We start from the raw sequence: 22367 nt of genomic DNA on the forward strand, positions 1-22367 counted from the left end.
TTCGAAAAGCCCAAGAGGAGAGATACGGGGTCCACTTTTATTTCCGTTCCTAAAATTTCTGTCAGGGTACTTGCTACTTTAGTCCAATATCTACGGATCTTATGACAGGTTCATAAGCAATGTACAAGAGTGCCCACCTCTATTTTGCATTTAGGACACATTGGAGATGCTCCTGCCTTAAATTTTGCCAATCGAACCGGTGCTATATGGGCCCTATGAAGTATCTTCAGCTGGATAGCCTGGGTTCTGTTACAAATAGTAATTCTTCTAGCATTTTCCCAGATATCATTCCATGTTTCTGTGGAGATTTCTAGTCCCAGATCCTGATCCCATGTTTTAAGCAGATTATCCATATCTCCCGATACTTCATCATGTAGTAAATGATAAATATTACTGATGGAAGATACCCCCACTGGTCGTAGGACACTACATTCTCTATCGGATTTATAAAAACTATCTAATAACGTAGTCTTCTTCTGTATATAATCTCGAATTTGGAAGTATCGAAAGAGGTCTCCATTGGGTAATCCGAATTTCTGACGCAGCTGTCTGAAAGACATCAGGACCCCATCTTTAAATAAATCCCCGAGACATGAGATACCCCTGGATCTGCAGAGTTTAAAAGTGGCATCTGTTAACCCCGGTTGGAATCCCCATGCTCCCACTATCGGTGCATAGGGGGATGTTTTATGTGAATTACCCTCATTTTGCCGCATTATATTCCAAGCCTTGATTGTATTCAGTATTATAGGGTTTTTACAGTGATCTGTAATGATTTTCCTCTTGTCTGAGAATAAAAGATTAATAAGTGGGTATTTTACTTGAGAAGCCTCGATGTCCAACCAGATTGATTGTGGATCAGACAAGACCCAATCAGCTATGTAACTTAATAGGGAACTTAATTGATATTTCCTAAAATCTGGGAAGTCCAATCCACCCCTTGCCTGTGGAAGCTGTAGCTTCTTCAGCTTAATGAGGGGCCGCCTATGATTCCAGATAAAGGAACTCAGCCAGCCGTATAATTTACATAAAGCCGTCCTCGGCAGCATCACCGGAAGCATTCTCATAGGATATAGGAGACGGGGCAGGATATTCATTTTGATTAATGCTATTCTACCCAACCAGGAAATTGGCAGGTCTCCCCATCGCTGGAGGTCCTGCCTTATCCTTTCCAATAAATACACAAAATTAGCCTTATACAACTGACCAAATACTGGAGTAATAAAAATGCCTAAATATAAGAAACTCTCCAGGGACCAGCGAAAGGGAAAAAGGGAACCGTCCGCTAAGCGGGGTATCACAGCAAGGCCACCCATTGGCATAGCCTCCGATTTTGAAAAATTAATTTTATAGCCTGAGAATGCACTAAATGTATTAATAACTTGGATTAAGCGAGGTATGGACATCAAAGGGTTACTGAGGAATAGAAGAACATCATCTGCATAAAGGGTAATTTTATGTTTACCTGTACCAATCCTTGGGGCCACTATATTAGGATCAGCTCGTATAGCTTCTGCTAGTGGTTCAATTATTAGCGTGAATAACAATGGCGAGAGGGGACATCCCTGACGGCAGCCCCTACCCACACTGAAGCTATCTGAGCCTAATCCATTGGTAACCACAACTGCTTTGGGATCACTATACAATGTTGAGATCCATTTGGTAAACACCTGTCCAACACCAAACCTCTCCAATGTGTAAAACAAATATGACCATTCGACCCTATCAAATGCCTTTTCCGCGTCTAATGAAACCACTACTCCTGGTATCTTTCCCTGATGACAAGCTTGAATCATATTCAGAGCCCTTCTAACATTATTGAATGATCTACGGCCCTTAATAAACCCCGTCTGATCCTCCTTTATAATATGTGGCAGTATCCTTTCTAATCTCAGTGCTAACGTTTTAGAGAGGATTTTAAAATCTACATTTAGCAAGGATATTGGTCTGTATGATGTACAATCTTCTGGGTCCTTTCCTTTTTTAAGGATAAGAGAGATATTTGCCTCTTTCAGCGAAGGCGGGAGACAGCCCTGACTATATGCATAGTTATACATGTCCATAAGTGGATCAACCAGTATTTCTGTAAATTCTTTATAGAATTCAGCTTGAAAGCCATCTGGGCCCGGCGCCTTACCATTTTGAAGGTGCCTAATTGCATCAACTATTTCTTGGGGTGTAAGAGGAGCATTTAGGACCGATACTTGTTCCGGAGTTAGGTCTGGAAAAGTCAAATTTTAAAAAAATGACTGCATCCTCTTCGTCCTATCTTCACAATCCTGTGATTTATATAACTCAGAATAGAATTCTCTAAAGGTCGCATTAATCTTTTTATGGTCATGAGTCAAAATACCCGTACTTTCCTTGAAAGACATAATAGTCTGAGGGGCCTTTTTTTTCTTTGCAAGAAATGCTAAGTATCTACCTGGTTTGTCGCCATATTCATATAACCTTTGCTTTGCAAATAATATTTCCCTCTTAGCCGTTTGAGTAAGTGTAGTATTTAGAGCTGTCCTAAGAGCTGTAATCCTTTGCAATTTAATAATAGAAGGTCTATCAGTGTATGCTGTTTCAGCCGCTTTTAAGCGGGCTTCAAGCAGACGCTGTTGTTCTCCCTTTAATTTCTTCTGGGTCGCTGAGTAGGAGATGATCAAGCCTCGCGTGTAAGCTTTGATGGTCTCCCACATCATTGACGGGTTGCTAGCTGTACCTGAATTAATTTCTAAAAAAGTTTTAAATTCTTGAGAGAAGTACTTTACAAATTTACTATCTTTCATTAAGAAGGGGTCCATACGCCAATGCCGAGGGGATGTCCCACTGTTCCTCGCCTTAGTTTCCATATATACAGCAGCGTGGTCAGAAATTGCTATATTACCTATTTTACAGGATGATATGGAATTTAAAAAAATCGAGGGGGCAAAAAACATATCAATTCTGGTATGACATTTATGTGGATTAGAGTAGAAAGAAAAATCTCTACCCTGTGGATGAAGACATCTCCATACATCTACTAATCCTAATTCTTTGTTCAGATCCATCAATTGTCTAGATCTGGGAGATACTCCTGCAGTACTCTTAGGAATCCTGTCTATTTCCGGATCCATAATACAATTAAAGTCTCCCCCTATAATTATATGACGGGCATCAAAAGCCATCAATTTTGAAAAGGCTTCCGTTATAAATTTAAAGGGGTGTGCCGGGGGGCAGTACAAATTTAAAATCCCATATTCCTCTCCATTTATGAGGGCTTTAATCAAGATATATTGTCCAGATTCGTCTTTTATCTGCTTTAGGATTTTGAAAGGGAAATTCTTCCGAACAAGAATAACAACTCCCCTGCTTTTTGAGCTAAAAGAAGAAAAAAAGGCCTGATCAAATCCGCCCTGTCGTAATTTCAAGTGTTCTTTATCTGACAGGTGTGTCTCCTGTAGGAGAGCTATATCAACTCTTTCCTTCTTAAGATTTGATAATATTTTCTTCCTTTTAAGTGGCGAATTACTCCCTTTGACATTCCAGGTGCACCACTTAACCGATTGATCAACCATAATCCTCTGGGCCAATCCGAGACCCCTCGGGAGGGGGAACCCTATCCAGAACATCCCGAGCATGGAACATGTAAAATTTACAAAAATAAAGCCTCTTTAATACACCCACAACAATACAGTAAAAAACTATTTCTAAATAAAAAAAATATAAAATGTATCTAAGTGGAGACTTTCCCCCTTGTTCCCAGGGGGCGTCACTTCCTCTCCAAAAATCCCTCATATCCTCTCCCAACCAATGCCCCACCCTTGACCCAGGCACTCCTCAATAAAATGAGGAAAATTCAAATATAATACAAAGCTAGAGTTAACAGTGAGCACCCCACCCCCACCCATACCAACACCTGGGTATATTTGGTAATGTTAATACCATATATAAACATATAACTATAAAATTACCAGTTCAACAAATAATAATTAAATATGATAATACAAAATAACGAAGGGAAAAACAACCCCGCTCCTAAAGACAGAGGTAAAATCGAATAAGGTAACCACCTCCCCCCACCAACATTAACCAAATCCCCCAGCTTATATATATACACATATATATACATACACATACACATATATACATACATCCCTCATATATACATAAAATAATAACAGAAAACAACTCCAAGGGGGGGGGGGGGGGGAGAAAATCAAATCCCTCTCCCCACCCCCCATGATAATATTAAGCAGTAAGGTAAGAAAAAAAAAGGGAGGGGATATAATCCAAAGCGGGAGGGGGGGGGGGGAAAGGCAGACCAACATCCATTATGTCCTACAGTTTATCTAAGAGAGTCCAAGAATTCCTTAGCCTTTTCTGGTGATCCAAAGTTATATACGGATCCTTCATGGTTAAGACGTAACATCGCTGGGTAGCGTAAGGAGTACTGAACATTTAAGTCCCTTAAACGCTTCTTCGCCTCGTCGAATGCCTTCCTCTTTCGAACCAGAGCCGGGGAAAAGTCCTGAAATAGCATGATCTTGGATCCTTTGTAGATCATAGCTTGGGGGTCTTTTCCGAGATTTCTAGAGGATTCTAGGAGTATCTGCCTCTCCCTGTAGCTCTGCAGCCGGAACAGGACCGGGCGTGGGCGCTGGTTCGAGCCGGGCCCGCGTATTACTACCCGGTAGGCCCATTCCACCCTTACCCGGCCTGATCCAGCTTGCAGATTTAAAAGTTGTGGCAGCCACTGCTCCAGGAATGCTGTAAGCTGGCCTTCCTCTTCCCGTTCGGGAAGGCCCAGCAAACGAATATTTTTTCGACGACCTCGATTATCGAGGTCGTCAATATGATTTTCCAAGGTCCGGACTCGCTGCTCGAGAGTCCGGACCTGATCCACGGCCGATTGAGCGGTTGTCTCCGAGGTCGCGGCCTTTAACTCCGCCCCTCCGACTCGGCGTTGAATTTCTTCAATTTCACGGTCGTGCTTCTGCAGCGCGGCCGAGAGCGACTCCCAACGATTTCTGGATTCGACGATAAAGGCATCGATCTTCGAGTCAAGCTTGGAAAGCATTTCTGCAAGGCTTGCTACTGTTGGTAAGTCCCCCAGGGCGGCTGTGGACGCCTCTGCTGCAGCTGGAGAGTGTGGGGGAGGGGTTCCTGCTTGCTGAGAGCTGCGGGCTCCCTTCCCTTTAGTCATTTTAACTTAGGATAAAGTTGCTTAAATGTAATATTACACAACTAATTGAGTTACTAAACTATTATAAATGATTTATAAATGATTTGGTGAGCTTGGTAGGGGGTAGGTGACCCACTGTGCCCAAGTCTTGGGAGGAGCACTATAGACTCAGTCTTACTGGGTCGCCGCCATCTTGGATCCCCCTATTTGGAGTTTCTATAATGCTTCAAACATAGAAAAATATTCTGGTTGGTTCTTGTTTCTGTATTTCAATATCTTACTGTAAGTCCCAAAAATACATACGTCCTGTTACATCTCAGAGATTGGGTTAAGATATTTCTATGCAATTTTTATTTCATATCATGTACTCATTCCACTTGTGGAGTATATTCTGCCTTAATTGTAACTTGTTGCTTATTTACGATAAAATCATTTGGATTTCAATAGTTTCAGATGTTCGTTACAGCTCACCTGGAATGTTATCATTGAAAATACGACCCCTGGTTTTGTATTTCAGTCTCTGGACTTAGATTGTCATGAGTAACTTTATTTTCATATGTTTGTTTCCAGCTGATTCTCCTGTAGAATATTTGGTTCTCTCACCTGTCAGTTTCTTAAAAGGTGTCAGAGCAGAATTTGATAAATTGGTTTGATTTTCAGTTTCAGTGAATAAAAATTTATTGAGTGAATACCTGTATTCTATATACATTAAATGCATTTACATTGGTTTAATGTTTTTATGGATACATTAATATTTATTCATTATTAAATTGTGTGTCTTCATTTTTTTTAAAAAAAGAGCTTGCTGCAGAATTTGACTGGTGTTGATCAAGAAATGAGAAGTCTTATTCAGAATTTACATTACCCAGAGGAGGAATACCATTCTCAATTGTTGAAAAATGTAAGTAAATTAAAGGAAGGTACCTTTTTAAACTTTAGTTATATTCTTAATTAACTTTGCTATATAGAAATCTTCAAATTGCACTTGTTTCTTTTTATTTGTTCATGGAATATGGGTGTCATTGTGGTACATTCAATTACTGTTACAAAGGCATTCCACAATTTTGACCCAGCAACTATGAAGGACTGGTGATAAGGATGAAAGTCAGGATAGTGTGTGGTATAAAGGGGACTTGTATGTGACAGTGTTCCCGTGTATCTGTGGCCCTCCTTCTAGTCATTAGAGGTCATGGGTTTGGACAATGGTATTAAAGAAGCTGTGATGTATTGCTGTAGTACATCTTGTAGCTGGTACAAACTGGTTTCACTGAGCATCAGTAGTGGAGAGACTGAATGTTTGAGATGGTTTATGGAGTGCCATTCAAGCAGGCTCCATTGTCCTGGATACTGTTGAGCTTTTTGAGCGTTATTGGATCTGTACTCATCCAGGCAATCAGAATGTTGCATCACCCTACTGACTTATGCCTTGAAGATAGTGAGCAGACTTTGGAGGGTCAGAAGGTCAATTATTTACCACAAAATGCCTAGTCTTTGACTTGATCTTTGTGCCATAATATGTATTTGGTGGCATAGTTCAATTTCTGATCAGTGTAACTCCTAAAATATTGATAGTGGGGATTCACTGATGAAAATGGCATTGAATGTAAGGCGAAGATGAAAAGATTCTCTTTTTGTTGATAGTCATTGCTTGGATCATGTGTGGCATGGACATTACTTGCCACTGACCAGCCCAAGCTTCGATGTTGTCCAGGTTTTGCTGCACATGGATAGGGACTTATTCAGTATCTGAGGAGTAGTGAATAGTGCTTAACATTGTGCAATCTTCAGCGGACATCTCCATGTATGATGGAAGGAAGTTGATGATGCCTAGGACAGTACCTTGAGGAATTCCTGCAATGATGAAATTGAGAAAATTGACTTCAACAATTCCCCAATCCTTTGGGCTTGGTATGGATTCAGCCAGTTGAAGGTACTCCCATTGATTCCCATTGAGTTTCATTTGCCACAGCTGCTTTGTGCCATACTTGTTGTATTTTGCCTTGATATTAAAGGCAGTAACCACTGGATTTGAGCTCTTTTGTACATGTTTGGACCAGGGTGTAATGAGTCCAGGTTTTCACTCATGCTCCTGGGTAGAACCCAAACTGAGCATCAGTTAGTAGTTTATTATTAAGTAAGTGCCATTTAAGAGCACTGTTGACAGCCATCGCTTTGTGGATGACTAAGGGTAGACTGCTGCAGTGGTATTGACCAGGTTAAACATCCTGCTTTTTATGGACAGAACATACCTGGGCAATTTTCCACATTGTTAGATATAACCCGTGTTATATCGGTATACTGGAACAGCTTGTCTAAGGGAATGACTAATTTCGGAGCACAAGTCTTCAGTACTAAAGATAGATGCTATTGTTAAGACAAATGCACTTTACAGAATGAAGAAGTTTCAGCAGCTTCCTGATAATACATAAAATGAATGAATTGGCTGAAGATTTGCATCTCTGATACTGGGTTCCTCAGGAGGAGATGGATTATCTTCTCAGCACTTCTGACTGAAAGTGCTTGCAAATGCTTTAGTCTTGTCTTTTGTATTGATGTGCTGAGACCGTCTATCTGGGAATGTTTAAGGACCCTCCTCCTCCTCCTCCAGTTAGTTATTTTATTGTCCAATACCATTCACAGCTGCTTGTGAAAAGACTGCAAAGCTTATCTTTGATCTGTTGATTTAGTGCATGTGGTTCTAAATTCCATGTCTATTTTTGTTGCAAAAATAATGCATTTGGGCCATTAGTGATGTCTAAACTTTTACACAAAATAAGGACGGTTGTATCATAAGCTTCACCACATATGGTACTTCAGAGTGCTGATGTGTGTTTGTCATAGGTGTTGAAGTTGCTAAGAACCAAGGGTTGGGTTTGGGGTTATATTTCAAAACAAGTTCCTAATGAGCATTGCTTATTTATTAGGGAATTTGTTCACAAGTCAAAACTATGGAACTTGTATTCTTCAAAGTCTTTGATCAGCACAGTTAACAGATCAATGTGTTGCTGAAGGCTGTAAAGGAGCGAAATAAATGCTAAAAATATTTTTGAGAACGTATTTTAGACCATGTCTTATAGAAATGTAGAAAATGGGGACCTGTAGGTTACAATTTAATCTAGGTGTGAGTAACCTATTTTTAGATGACCCATTTATTTATTTAATAGTCTAATTTATTATGTTTGAGCATAGCACTTCCACCTTTGCAAAAATTCGCTATCTCTTTGAGACAAAACATCCACACAGCACCCACTCATCAATTAATTCCTTCACCTGGCACTTCTGTTCAAAGTAGTTAAAATTCCTTTTAATTTGGTTCATTTTTACTTTATTGTATCTTTTTCACTCTGGAAAAAAGTTAGTAGCTTACTGTTGCCTTTTTCAGTTCAAATTCACAAGGAAAGTGATTTTTGAAAATAGTTTGTATAAATTTCCCCTTTTTCGACATACCTCACATTTGAGACAGCATATTTTTCAAATAAAGTTCTCTTTGGAAGATCAGTAAGCATGTTCAAGAAGCGCTACATTATAGAGCGAAGAGAAGTACAGCATAGGAACAGGCCCTTCAGCCTTCCAAGCCTGTGCCGATCATCGTGAATCCAAATTCTGTGGTCATAGCCTTTTAAAAAAACTCAGTTTGAGGCCTTGCTTGGCCTAGAAGTAACAGTGCATCTGCGAGAATGGCAAATGATCTGTTAGGTTGATATTAGAGAGATACCTGCCACTTTCCACCCTCTCTCTGTCACCTCAGCAGTTCGCTTCGAGGTAAGTCCATGATTGACCTTCCCAAACCACCATTAATTAAGGCCCTTAAGGGTTCAGTTAGCAACCATTTAAGGGCCTCAGCCCATCAGTGGCCTGATGACTTACCTTCCCAGCAGGTCCAAAAACTGACTGACTGCCATCTTGCCAGGGGAAGCAGGGTGGGCTGCCTGTGAGATTTGGGGGGATAGTGGTTCTGTTTGCCCCAAGCTGAGGGCCTTTGAGAACAGATAAAGCTAGGTGGGTGGACACATAGCCATTCTCCCTACCTTTGTGTGTGTGCCCTGTCTCCCCTCACTCCCTATTACCCTCAAACCATGACTACCACCCCCATAGAAAAGTATCATCTTTCCAGTCCTAGTCTTCGTGACTCAGCAGTCTGGGCCTCTGACAACTCTCTGCAGCTTCTGGTAGTTTCCAGCCTATGCCTGTCAGATTTAGGCAGGGTCAGAAGTCACACAGCACCAGATTATAGTCCTATAATTTTATTTGAAATCACAGCTGCCTCTTCGTCAGTTGAAGTGAAGAAAAACATACAGGCACAGAATTTATAGCAGAGAGATCAAAAGATCATACTCATGGAGTGAGTGTGAAGTGTTGACAGGCTGATTAATAAACCTCTGCAGGTGATCAAAAGAATCAAACGGTGTGAGTAAAGTGTCAACAGCTGAATAGTAAATGAAGGGGGTGACATTTAATCCAATTAATTGAGGCAGAGAGATGATTACAAAAAATTAAAATAATGTGGTGCTGGAGACAAACCAAATGGCTGGAATAACCCAAACACATTGCAATGCCATCCAGGCTCTCAAGACCAACCGCATCATTGTCATCAAACAAAGGAGAAGCCATTTTCATACAGAATGGAATGGACTACTACAAAGAAGCATCCTGACAACTAAGCAACCAGAATTACTACGGGCAACTACCTGCTGATCTGACCAAAGAACACACCCCTCAACTGAACAGACTGACCCAGACCTCAGAGTATCCAATGTACTCTCATCCTGTGTACTTCTCCCAGAGGAGACTTCTACTGCCATCCAAAGATATACAAAACTAACCCATCTGAACATCCCATCATATCAGGCAACAGAGCCCTGTGTGAGAACCTTTTTGGCTATGTTGAGGGCATCTTGAAACCCATTACACAAGGAACCCACAGCTTGACACTACAGATTTCTGACAGAATCTCAGCACCCATGGACCAACTGTATTAGGAACATTCCTCGTCACAATGGATGTTTCGGCACTCTACACCATCAACTGCCAATTTCCAGATGCCATCCTACAACTCATCCACTTTATCCTCGACCACAACATCTTCAATCAGTTCTTCATCCAGACACATGGAACAAAAGTGTGCCGCTGGAAAAGACAGCAGGTCAGGCAGCATCCGAGGAGGAGGAGAATTGATATTTCGGGCATGTGAGAGAGGGGAAGGAGGCTGAGAGATAAATAGGAGGGTGAGATCCAGATTTGCACTCCAGTATGCCAACATTTTTATGCACAAGTTTGAGCAAGACTTCTTTGCTGCATAGGCCCTCTAACCAGCGCTATACACCAGATACATTGACAACATTTTCTTCCTCTGGACTTATGGCGAGGAGTCACTGAAACGGCTACACAATGATATTAACAAGCTTCATCCCATCATCAGACTTACCATGGACTATTTCTCAGAATCAGTCTCAATCTTGGACGTACACATCTCCATCAAGGTATCCGGCGATCCACAGATAAATTCATGGTGCTGCACTTCTCTAGCTTTCACCCTAAGCATGCTAAAGAAGCCATACCCTATGGACAAGCCCAATGTATAAACAGGATCAGCTTAGACGAAGGGGAATGCGACAGACAACTATAAGTGCTGAAAGACACCCTCATTAGAACAGGATACAATGCTCAACTCATCGATTACCAGTTCTGACGTGTCACAAGCAAAAATGCAACAACCTCCTCGGTAGACAGACCCAGAATACGACTGATAGAGTACTCTTCTTCGTCCAGTACTTCCCTAGAGTGGAGAAACTGTGCTATGTTCTTCGTACCCTTCAACATGTCATTGATGACAATGAACATCTCGCCCAGATGGTCCCTAAGCCCCACTTCTTGCCTTCAAACAACCGCCAAACCTTAAATAAACCATTGTTCACAGCAAACTACCCACCCTGCAGGACAATATCAACTAGGAGAAAGTGAGGACTGCAGATGCTGGAGATCAGAGCTTAAAAATGTGTTGCTGGAAAAGCGCAGCAGGTCAGGCAGCATCAAAGGAGCAGGAGAATCGACGTTTCGGGCATAAGCCCTTCTTCAGGCTTATGCCCGAAACGTCGATTCTCTTGCTCCTTTGCTGCTGCCTGACCTGCTGGGCTTTTCCAGCAACACATTTTTAAGTTAAGGACAATATCAACCACAACACCACACACTCCTCCCATGGCAAGATCTGCAAGACATCTCAGATCATTGACGTGGATGCTGCCATCACACGTGGGAACACCACCCACCAAATACATAGCAGATGTATTTGGCCATTGTTGTCTACCTCATACACTGCAGGCAAGGATGTCCGGGTGGGGGGGGGGGGGGATTGAATTTAAGAGCCATAAGATTATGCTGCAACTCTACAGACCCCTGATTAGATCACACTTGGAATGTTGTGTTCAGTTTTGGTGCTTCTTTATAGGAAGGATGTGGAAGCTTTAGAGAGGATGCAGAGGAGATTTACCAGGATGCTGCCTAGATTGGAGGGCATGCCTTATGAAATAAAGTTGAGGGAGCTAGGGCTTTTCACTTTGGAGCGAAGAAGGATGAAAGGTGACTTAATAGAAGTGGGTGTGAGAGGATGAGACACATGGAGTGGATAGCCAGAGACTTTTTCCCAGGACAGAAATGGCTGTCACGAGGGGGCCTTATTTGAACGTGATTGATTTAGGGGAGTTGTCAGAGATAGGTTCTTTACAGAGAGTGGGTGGTGCGTGAAATGTACCACCAGTAGAGTCAGATACGTTGGGGACATTTAAGCAACTCTTGGCTATGCACGTGGAAGATAGTACAATGAAGCATATGTAGATTAGTTTGATCTTAGAGTAGGATATAAGGTCAGCCCGACATTGAGGGTCAAAGGGCCTGTACTGTGCGGTATTGTTCTATGTTCCATGTCCTGAGGCGAGACCATGCAGATGTTATGGCAATGGATGAATGGACATCACACAACAATTGCCAGAAAGGAATTTTCCCTCCCAGTTAGGGAACACTTCAGGGGTCAAAAACATTCAGCCTCTGATCTTCGGCAAGCATCTCCAAGGCGGCCTTCAAGATACACAGCAACACAGAATCACCGAGCAGAAACTGATAGCCAAGTTCTGTACCCATGAAGACGGCGTCAACCATAGGTTCATGTTGCGCTACGTATAATGCCAAAAATGCTCCAAAAGCTTGTGACTTAAATAAACCTGTTGGACTATAACCTGGTGTGACTTCTGACCTTGTCCATCCCAGTCCAACACCAGCACATCCACATTATAGGGTGCAGGATAGAACAACTTAACTTCGGGATGTTTTAGGTCAGGAAGCCCACCAGTCTGCACTAAGAGTGCTTGATTGGCATTTCATCTAGTGGCTTGGTCACTGGTGAGGGCAAATATCTCTCAATCTTAAAGATGCCTAGCCCCACAGTCATGCGAAAAAGGAAATTCCTGTCTGTAACAAATATGTGTGATATTGGTATATGCCTCTTTTTTCTTTCTGGGCCTTGTATGTGCAGATGGAGCAGGAATAGAGTCATAGAGATGTACAGCATGGAAACAGACCTTTCGGTCCAACCCATCCATGCCTACCAGATATCCCAACCCAACCTAGTCCCACCTGCCAGCACCCAGCCCATATCCCTCCAAACCCTTCCTATTCATATACCCATCCAAATGCCTCTTAAATGTTGCAATAGTACCAGCCTCCACCACATCCTTTGGCAGCTCATTCCATACCCGTACCACCCTCTATGTGAAAAGGTTGCCTCTTAGGTCTCTTTTATATCTCTCCCCTCTCACCCTAAACCTATGCCCTCTAGTTCTGGACTCCCCGACCCCAGGGAAAAGACTTTGCCTATTTATCCTATCCATGCCCCTCATAATTTTGCAAACCTCTGTAAGGTCACCCCTCAGCCTCCGACGCTCCAGGGAAAACAGCCCCAGCCTGTTCAGTCTCTCCCTTTAGCTCAAATCCTCCAACCCTGACAACATCCTTGTAAATCTTTTCTGAACCCTTTCAAGTTTCACAACATCTTTCCGATAGGAAGGAGACCAGAATTGCACGTAATATTCCAACAGTGGCCTAATCAATGTCCTGTACATCCGCAACATGATCTCCCAACTCCTGTACTCCATACTCTGACCAATAAAGGAAAGCATACCAAACACCACCTTCACTATCCTATCTACCCGTGACTCCACTTTCAAGGAGCTATGAACCTGCACTCCAAGGTCTCTTTGTTCAGCAACACTCCATAGGACCTTACCATTAAGTGTATAAGTCCTGCCAAATTTGCTTTCCCAAAATGCAGCATCTCGCATTTATCTGAATTAAGCTCCATCTGCCACTTTTCAGCCCATTGGCCCATCTGGTCCAGATCCTGTTATAATCTGAGGTAACCCTTCTCGCTATCCACTATACTTCCAATTTTGGTGTTAAATGTTAAACTGGATTGTCCACATGACTTCCTAGAAACGTTAGGCAGCAACCTGCCTCTTTATGGGGTATGAGGAACAATTCTTGTTCTAGTCCTGCATTGGCCCCCTCCAGAACTTTTTTTTTTCGGTACGTTGACAGCTGATTTGGTGCTGCTTCATGCTCCTTCCTGGACCTTGAAAAATTTGTTCATTTTGCCTCCAATTTTCATCTCTCTATAACTTTCACATCATCCATTTCTGACACTTCTCTTCCTTTCCTTGACTACTTCCTCTCCACCTAAGGGAATAAACTGTCCACTGCCATCCAACACAAAGCTACTGACTCCCATAGCTACTTTCACTTCAGCTCTTCCTACCGCACTTGCTGCAAGGATTCTATCCCATTCTCCCAGTTCTTTCACCTATGTTGTATCTGTTCGGCTGATGCCACCTGCCAAAACAGTGCTGCTGACATGGCTTCCTTTTTCCATAACTGTGGTATCTACTCGCTGTGGTTGATTGGATCTTCAATAACATCTGACCATCACCCATGCTTCTGTCCTTGCCCCTCCCCATCACTCACAGCAGCATGATCAAGTCTCCCTTGCCCTCACTTTTCATCCCACCAGCCTCAGCATTCAAAGGATCATTCTCCACCATTTCAGACAAATCCCAGCAGAATGCCATCACCATTCACATCTTCCCCTCACTCCTACTTCTGCATTTTGCAGCGATCGTTCCCTCCGGGGCACGCTCGTCCATTCCTTGACCACTAACAGCACATTTCTTGATGAAGGGCTTTAGCCTGAAACTTCGACTCTCCTGCTCCTCTGATGCTGCCTGACCTGCTGTGCTTTTCCCGCACCACACACTCGACACCAACAGCACACCCTCTTCCCACTGCACCTTCCCATGTAACCGCAGAAAGTGCAACACCTGCTCCTTCACCACCTCCGCGCGCACCAGCCATGTGCCTAAACAGTCTTTCCAGGTGAAACAACCTTTCACCTTTACCTCCTCTAATCTTGTGTATTATATTTGCTGCACCCAATGTGGCATATTCTACATTGGAAAAACCAAACACAGACTGGGTGGCCACTTTGCAGAATATCTCCGGTCTGTCTGCAAGCATGACCCCTGACTTCCAGTAACCGGTCATTTTAACACCGCATCCTGCTCACATGCTCATTTGTCTGTCCTCCAGCTTGCTACTGTCCTCCAGCGAATCACAACGAAAATTGGAGGAAAATGTCTCATCTTCAGTCTAGGCACTTTACAAACCTTCTGGCTCAACATTGAGTTCAATAACTTCAGATTGTGAACCAATTCCTTCTCTTTCGTTTAGCTTTGCTAGTTCCATTCTCTGTCACCATGTCCCCCCCCCCCCCCCCCCCCCCCCCTCCCCCACTCCAGTGGGACTGTCTGTTCTTCCCAGTCTGGTAGTTAGACACACTATTGTTCTGCCATTTCACATTCTGATCACTTAATCTGGACTATCAACATCTTTTCTCTTCATCTCCAAACCCTCCCCCGCCCTAATCTGATGAACATATGATTTTGACGGGGAACTATCAGCAGAAAACTTCACTTGAACATTAAAGGACCCACTTATTGTGAAATTCTTTAATTATGTCATTATAAATGTAAATTGTCCCCATGGTTCTGATGATTTAGAAATCAGACAATGGAAAAATTAATGTGTTTATTTTGGACTGGAGACAGTATACCATTGTGTTTCCCAGGATTCTATTATGGGAGAACTGCTTTTCTTTGAAGTGGTGGACACAGGTTAGGGTTACAACATTTGGATAAATGCATGAAATGAAAGATTTGGACGGATATGGTCCAAGCGCAAGCAGGTAAGACTAGTTTAATTTGGGATCACGGTTGGTGTGTAGTGGTTAGACCGAAAGGTCTGTTTCCACGCTGTATGACCCTGAGGGTTTGAGCTGTAGGGAGAGGCTGAATAGGCTGGGGCTATTTTCCCTGGAGTGTTAGAGGCTGAGGAGTGACCTTATAGAGGTTTATAAAAACATGAGGGACACGGGCAGGGTGACTAAATAAGGGATCTTTTCTTTGGGGTAGGGGAGTCCGAAACTGGATAGCATAGGTTTAAGCTGAGACGGGAAGGACTTAAAAGGGACCTACGGGGCAACTTTCATATAGAGGATGGCGCGAGTATGGAATGAGCTGCCAGAGGAAGTGTTGGAGTTTGGTACAATTATAACAGTTAAAGGCATCTGCGCAGGTATATCAATAGGAAGGGCTTAGAACGATATAGGCCAAATGCTGACAAGTGTGATTGGATTTATTTAGCATATCTTGTTGGCATGGGCAAGTTGAACCAAAGGGTCTGTTTCCATGCTGTTCAGCTCTATGACTTAGCATGCAATTGCAAAATTTGCAAGTGATTAACAAACTTGGAAGTATTGTGAAAATGTGAAACAGATAGTCATAGACTGAAGAAGATATAGATTGGTCCAAGGCAAACGAATAGCAGATGAATAGGCTGGGGATAGAAGGGGGAGATGAAAAAGCCGAGGTGGGTAGGATTAAGGAAAACCCCAAGATATCCTACACTTATGTGAGGAACAAGAGGATGGCCAGAGTGAGGATAGGGCCAATCAGGGATAGTGGAGGGAACTTGTGCCTGGAGTTGAAGGAGACAGGGGAGGTCCTTATTGAATACTTTGCTTCAATATTCGCCAATGAGAGAGACCTTGTTGTTTGTGAGGATAGCGTTAAACAGGCTGATGTGCTCGAACAGGTTGATACTAAGAAGGAGGATGTGCTGGAAATTTTGAAAAACATCATGAGGATAGCTAATCCCCTGGATCAAAGGGGATATACCCAAGGTTACTACGGGATGCAGGGAAGACATTGCTGAACCTCTGCCGATGGTCTTTGCATCCTCGCTGTCCACTGGAGTAGTACTAGGTGATTGGAGGATGGCAAATGTTATTCCCTTCTTCAAGAAAAACAATAGGGATAGCCCTGGAAATTATAGATCAGTCAGTCTTAGGATTCTGAGAGACAGGTTTTATGATTATTTGGAAAAGCACAGCTTGATTAGAAATAGTCAGCATGGTCATGCCTCACAAGCCTTATTGAATTATTTGAGTATATGACAAAACACGTTGAAGGTAGAGCAGTGGATGTGGTGTATATGGATTTTAACAAGGTGCTTAATAAGGTTCCCCATGGTAGGCTCATTCAGAAAGTAAGGAGGTATGGGTTAGAGTGAAGGCAGTGGGTGGTAGTAGATGGAAAGCATTCAGCCTGGAGGTCGGTGACCAGTGGCGTTCCGCAAGGATCTTTTCTGGAACCTCTGTTTATGATTTTTATAAATGACTTGGATGACGAAGTGGAAGGTTGGGTTAGTAGGTTTGCTGATGACACAAAGGTTGGTGGAATTGTGGATAATGTGGAGGGCTGTTCTAGGTTGCAAACAAGACATTGACAGGATGCAGAGCTGGGCTGAGAAGTGGCAGATGGAGCTCAACCCGGATAAATGTGAAGTGATTTGTTTTGAAAGGTTGAATTTGAACGCTACAGGATTAAAAGCAGAATTCTTGGCAGCATGGAGGAACAGCGGGATATTGGGATCCATACACATAGATCATTCAACGTTGCCAACCAAGTTGATAGGGTTGTTAAGAAAACGTATGGTGTTTTGATTTTCATTAGTAGAGGGATTGAGTTTAAAAGCTGTGAGGTTGTACTGCAGCTCTGTAAAGCCCTGGTTAGACCATACTTGGAATATTGTGTTCAGTTCTGGTCGCCTAATTATAGGAAGGATGTGAAAGCTTTAGCGAAGGTACTGAAGAGAATTACCAGGATGCTGCCTGGACAGAAGAGCATGTCTTATGAAGTAAGATTGCAGGAGCTAGGGCTTTTCTCATTGCAGTGAAGAAGGATGAGAAATGACTTGATAGAGGTGTACAAGATGATGAGAGGCATAGATAAAGTGGATAGCCAGAGACTTTTTTCCAGGGTGGAAATGCCTATCACGTGGGGCCATAATTGTAAGGTGATTGGAGGATGGTTTAGGGGAGATGTCTGAGGTTGGTTGTTTACACAGAGCGTGGTGGGTGCGTGGAATGCACTGCCAGCAGTGATAATTGAGTCAGATACATTAGGGACATTTAAGCAACTCTTGGATAGGCACATGGATGATAGTAAAATGAAAAGTATATAGGTTAGATTGATCTAGAGTAGGATAAAGGGTCAGCACAACATTGAGGGCTGAAGGGTCTGTGGTGTACTGTTCTATGTTCTATGAATTTAATGTGGCAAAGTGTGAACTGATACATTTTAATTGGAAGAACAAGGAGAGGTAATATAAACTAAACAGAACTACCTTTTTAATGGGGTACAGGGTACTGGGGTTATATATGCACTGATAACTAGGTGGCAGAGCAGGTTGAGAATGAGAGAGGCAATGGGATCCTGGAGAGACAGCATGAAGGAAAATCATGATTCACCTGTATGAAAATACTGATTGGTCTGAAGTGGAGTATTTTCTCTTAATCAGGGTCCAGTTATTTAGGAAGGATATGAAGGTAATTGAGAGGCTGCAAAGAAGATTGATGAGAATAATTCCCAGAATGAAGCTCTTCAGTTGTGTGAATTGCTTGGAGAAGCTAGAACTTTCTCTTTTACTAAGAGAAGTTTGAGAAGAGGTTTGATGCAATTGCTGAAAACAGCGATGGGTCTAGTCATAGTAGATCAAAGGAAATGTTCGAATTAGCAGGATCGTAGAGAATATGAACGGTCAGCAGTGAATTGATTGGTAAATGAACTAAAGGCAACAGCAGGAATCACTTCTTCGCAAAGCATTATTTAGAATGTACAATTTAAAAATATGGTGCAGGCAGATTGAGTCATGACTTTCAAGTGGGAATTGGATTACAAAAAGATTTGCAAGCTATGGGGAAAAGGCAGGGGAGTGGGATTCTTGGCATGGATGTAACTGGCAAATAGCCTTCTTTTGTGATTCTCATAGCTATTCTGTGATTCTCTGCTTAATATCATGTGTAGAATCACTTCCTTTTGGGGTGGAAATTGGAATAATTCTAATATTAATCTTCTAGTTACAGTTAAACTATGAAGTGGTTGTTTCAACCACTGGTGTGTTACTAAGTGGCTACTGTTTTTGACCTTTTTTGTTCATATATAACTTGCAGTAACTACAATGTCCATTTAAAAAAAAAATGCTGGAACACTGAAAGTCTGAGTGCGATATTACTCCACCACTGTGTGCAAGGAAATTTGATACCTGTCTTTTTTTTATAGTTTATGACTACTTCCTTCTTTATTTCAGATGGTCTCCACTTTAGTTAAGGAACTTCAAGGCAATCAATGTGACAGAAATTCCTTGTTTATAAGGTAGGTGCTTGGTTTGAGACATTGTGAAAGTATTTAAAGGCATATCTCAATAAACAGTGACCACTTTACATTAATTAAAAAGCAACATGTAAAACTTAGGCCAAATTTCTGCTCAATTCTTCTCCTAATAGTAGAAGGAATTAATTTACTAATGCACCACAATTGTTGGAAATGTGCTATCGAGGGAAGAGGGGAGTATTTCATCACACTTCTGATTTGTACTTTGTTAATACTAAAGATTTGTTTCAAAAGACTCCATAAAAATTATTCTGATTTTCAAGTTGTTTATTAATCAATGTGCTTGCTATTGACTTTTTAATACTGAGGAACCTTGATTATCCGAAGGACATGGGCGGGGAGTATTGTGTTCGGCTAATCGAATGCTGGATGATCGAGGTTCCTCTGTATACCTGTATTCTTTGTATTAATAACACTAAATAATTTAAGGACAAAGCTTGCATTTATAAAGTATTTTGTTCTCCCTTCAGCATGACCCAAAGAAAATTGTTCTAAAAGATTTTTATTTAATCATTTTGTATAATAATATAATTTGAGACATAAAACTCAGGGCATGACCTTCTTTTTATTTTAAAGGGTGGGGTATTTGCATTTAAATATTCAAAATAACTCCCCAACACAATGCATTGTTCTTGATATGTCTTTCCCACGTGTTTCTGTGGTTGCAGCAGACCCCTTAGAATAGTGAAGATCTTGCTCAAGAAAGCTGGTACCATTACATCTTCGGCTACCTTTTATTTGTCTTTAGATACACATCAAAATGTTCGGTGTACAGCATCCAACATTCTGTCTCTTATATAATTGTTCCCATCACTCCAGATTGACCTGCTATTTTATTTTCCCACTACTTGAGTCTAGTAGTCGCTCGCAACCTGTGTCCCCTTGATGAACGTTCTCTGTGCCAGCCGCTCCCTTGCTGTGTTTGCGTACCCTTCTCCCTGGCATCACCCACAGCCTGAGTCCCGTCACCATCACTCTCCACAATGACTTTGCTGAGCTACCGGATGAGTAATCCCCTCTTCAGCCATCAACTGTGGTCCAAGTCTGTTCGCGACCTGTGCTCTCAGCCTGCTCCCTGGTGACAAACACAGCCTGAGTCCCCTCATACCTATTCTCTTGACATTACCTCTACAATCCTGTGCTATTTTCTGGGCAATGTCCATCCTGGAAAAGAAAACGGCTGCCAGACCTTATGAGCCTCTCTAACATTGATTGTATCTTACAATTTCTGCTTGTGAGGAGGATTGAGTGAAATTTAAAGTTAGATGAATTCTTGTTAGATGGTGATGAAATGTTGAAAATCTGAAGAACAATTATGATGCAAAGTCACAGGTCCATCAGCAACTGAGAAGAATAGAGCAAATACGTCTGTATTCTAATTAACATTCTACTGAAGAAAGTGAGCTTCTTTAATAGAGTTTTATATTTGTTAGTAATAGAAAAAAATTGACAAGTTTTTTTTTCCAATAGATTCCCACCGGAACAACTGAGGAGTTTTTCTGTCCTCTGCTCACCGATTGTTACTTTAGTTGAAGTTTTTCCCTTGGTGGAAGCTCTTCTGACTTGTCGTGAAGATGATTTGGATGAAACTCTTTGCACAGAATTTCTAGAGTCTGTCAGTACTGGCATTTTGCAGTAAGTAGATGTGAGATTTTGAAATTGTACCATAAAATGATCACAGCAGATAATTTTTAAATGTTGTCAAATCTACAATTATGTTGTTGATGCATTAGCAAGAGGATATATATTCATCAGGAATAATTGGAGGTGTAGTGGACAGTGAAGAAGGTTACCTCAGAATACAACGTGATCATAATGGGCCAATGGGCCTGGAGTGGAAGATGGAGTTTAATTTAGATAAATATGAGGTACTGGATTTTGGAAAGGCAAATCAGAGTAGGACTTGTAGGACTGATGTACATAATGGTAAGGTCCTGGGGAGCATTGCTGAAGAAAGATGTTGGAGTGCAAGTTCATAGTTCTTTGAAAGTAGAGTTGTAGGTCAATAGGATAGTGAAGAAGGGTGTTTAGTATGCTTTCCTTTATTGGTCAGTGCATTGAGTATAGGGGTTGGGAAGTCATGTTGCAGCTGTATAGGACTTTGGTTAGGCCACTTTTGGATATTGTGTGCAATTCTGGTCTCCCTCTTATTGGAAGGATGTTGTGAAACCTGGAAAGATTTACAAAGATGTTGCCGGGGTTACAGGGTTTGAGATACAGGGAGAGGCTGAATAGGCTTGGACTGTTTTCCCTGGAGCGTCGGTGGCTGAGGGATGGCCTTCTAGAGGTTTATAAAATCATGAAGGGCATGGATAGGATAAATAGACAAGGTTTTTTCACCTGGGATGGGGGAGTCCAGAACTAGAGGGCATAGATTTAGGGTGAGAGAGAAAGATTTAAAAGGGATCTAAAGAGCAACGTTTTCACACAGTAGGAGATGTGTGTATGGCATGAGCTGCCAGAGGAAGTGGTGGAGGTTCTTACATTACAACATTTAAAAGGCATCTGGATGGGTATATGATTAGGAAGGGTTTGGAGGGACATGAGTGAAATGCTGGCAAACGAGATTAGATTAGAATGTCTGGTTGACATGGATGAGTTGGACTGAAGGGTCTGTTTCTGTGCTTTACATCTCTGTGACTCTATGACTCTATAACAGATAAGTTGGATCTTTCTCCCTGAGAAAAGAGACAGTTGGGAAGTGACCTGGTTGGCATTTTGAAAATTATTAAAGGGTTTGACAGGTAGATATGGAGAAGATGCTTCCACTTGTGGGAAGCCCAAAACTAGGGATCAATAAACAGAAGATATTCATTAATATGTCAAATAAGGATTTTGGAAAAAGATGCCGAACTAGATAGTGGTTTAAAATGTAGAAGTTGCTGCTATGGGGTGGTTGAGGCAAATAGTCTAGATGCATTAATAACACTTTTCCTTAAGTGCATAGAATAAAATGAAATATGTTTTTACTGGTAGTGGGATGAGAGAGCTTGTGAGAGTGGAAATAATGTCATGTTCTATATCTGTGCTGTACCTGTAGACAAAAGGAAATCTTGTTTATATATAGGAAGCATCTTTTACATGTGAGGGGAGAAAAAGAACAGGATGACAAATCTGAATCTTGGTGGTTTGAAGAGAGTCTTCATTAGGAGGAAAGGGTAGAGTGGTTTAGGATGTGGGATCAAGATAGCTGCCACTGATGTGTAAAGACAGGGGATGATCTATTGGGTAGGAGGCTTAAAAATGGTGAGTTACAGAGTTAGAGAGAGATGGCAGGATGAGACCGAAGAATGAATGTATCAAACGTGGACCTACTGTGAGAATTTCAGATGCTGGAGTTCAGAGTCGAGAGTGTGGTGCTGGAAAAGCACAGCAGGTCAGAC

General features: G+C 41.9%; 1 protein-coding gene across 2 annotated transcripts in view; it reads left to right on the top strand.

Moving 5' to 3' along the window:
* Positions 1–22367, top strand: part of fancc (FA complementation group C) — a 208020-nt gene that overhangs the window by 114786 nt on the left and 70867 nt on the right. For both annotated transcript variants that reach the window (XM_087997378.1, XM_087997374.1), the window contains exons 5-7: positions 5952–6053; positions 18902–18966; positions 20455–20619. In XM_087997378.1, the coding sequence (XP_087853504.1) occupies positions 5952–6053; positions 18902–18966; positions 20455–20619 (332 nt within the window). The remainder of the gene's footprint in view (positions 1–5951; positions 6054–18901; positions 18967–20454; positions 20620–22367) is intronic.

Source organism: Chiloscyllium plagiosum, unplaced genomic scaffold, assembly GCF_037043375.1.
Source record: "Chiloscyllium plagiosum isolate Xiang-an unplaced genomic scaffold, Cpla_swu_hap1 HiC_scaffold_2, whole genome shotgun sequence".
NCBI classification, from domain to species: Eukaryota; Metazoa; Chordata; class Chondrichthyes; order Orectolobiformes; family Hemiscylliidae; genus Chiloscyllium; species Chiloscyllium plagiosum.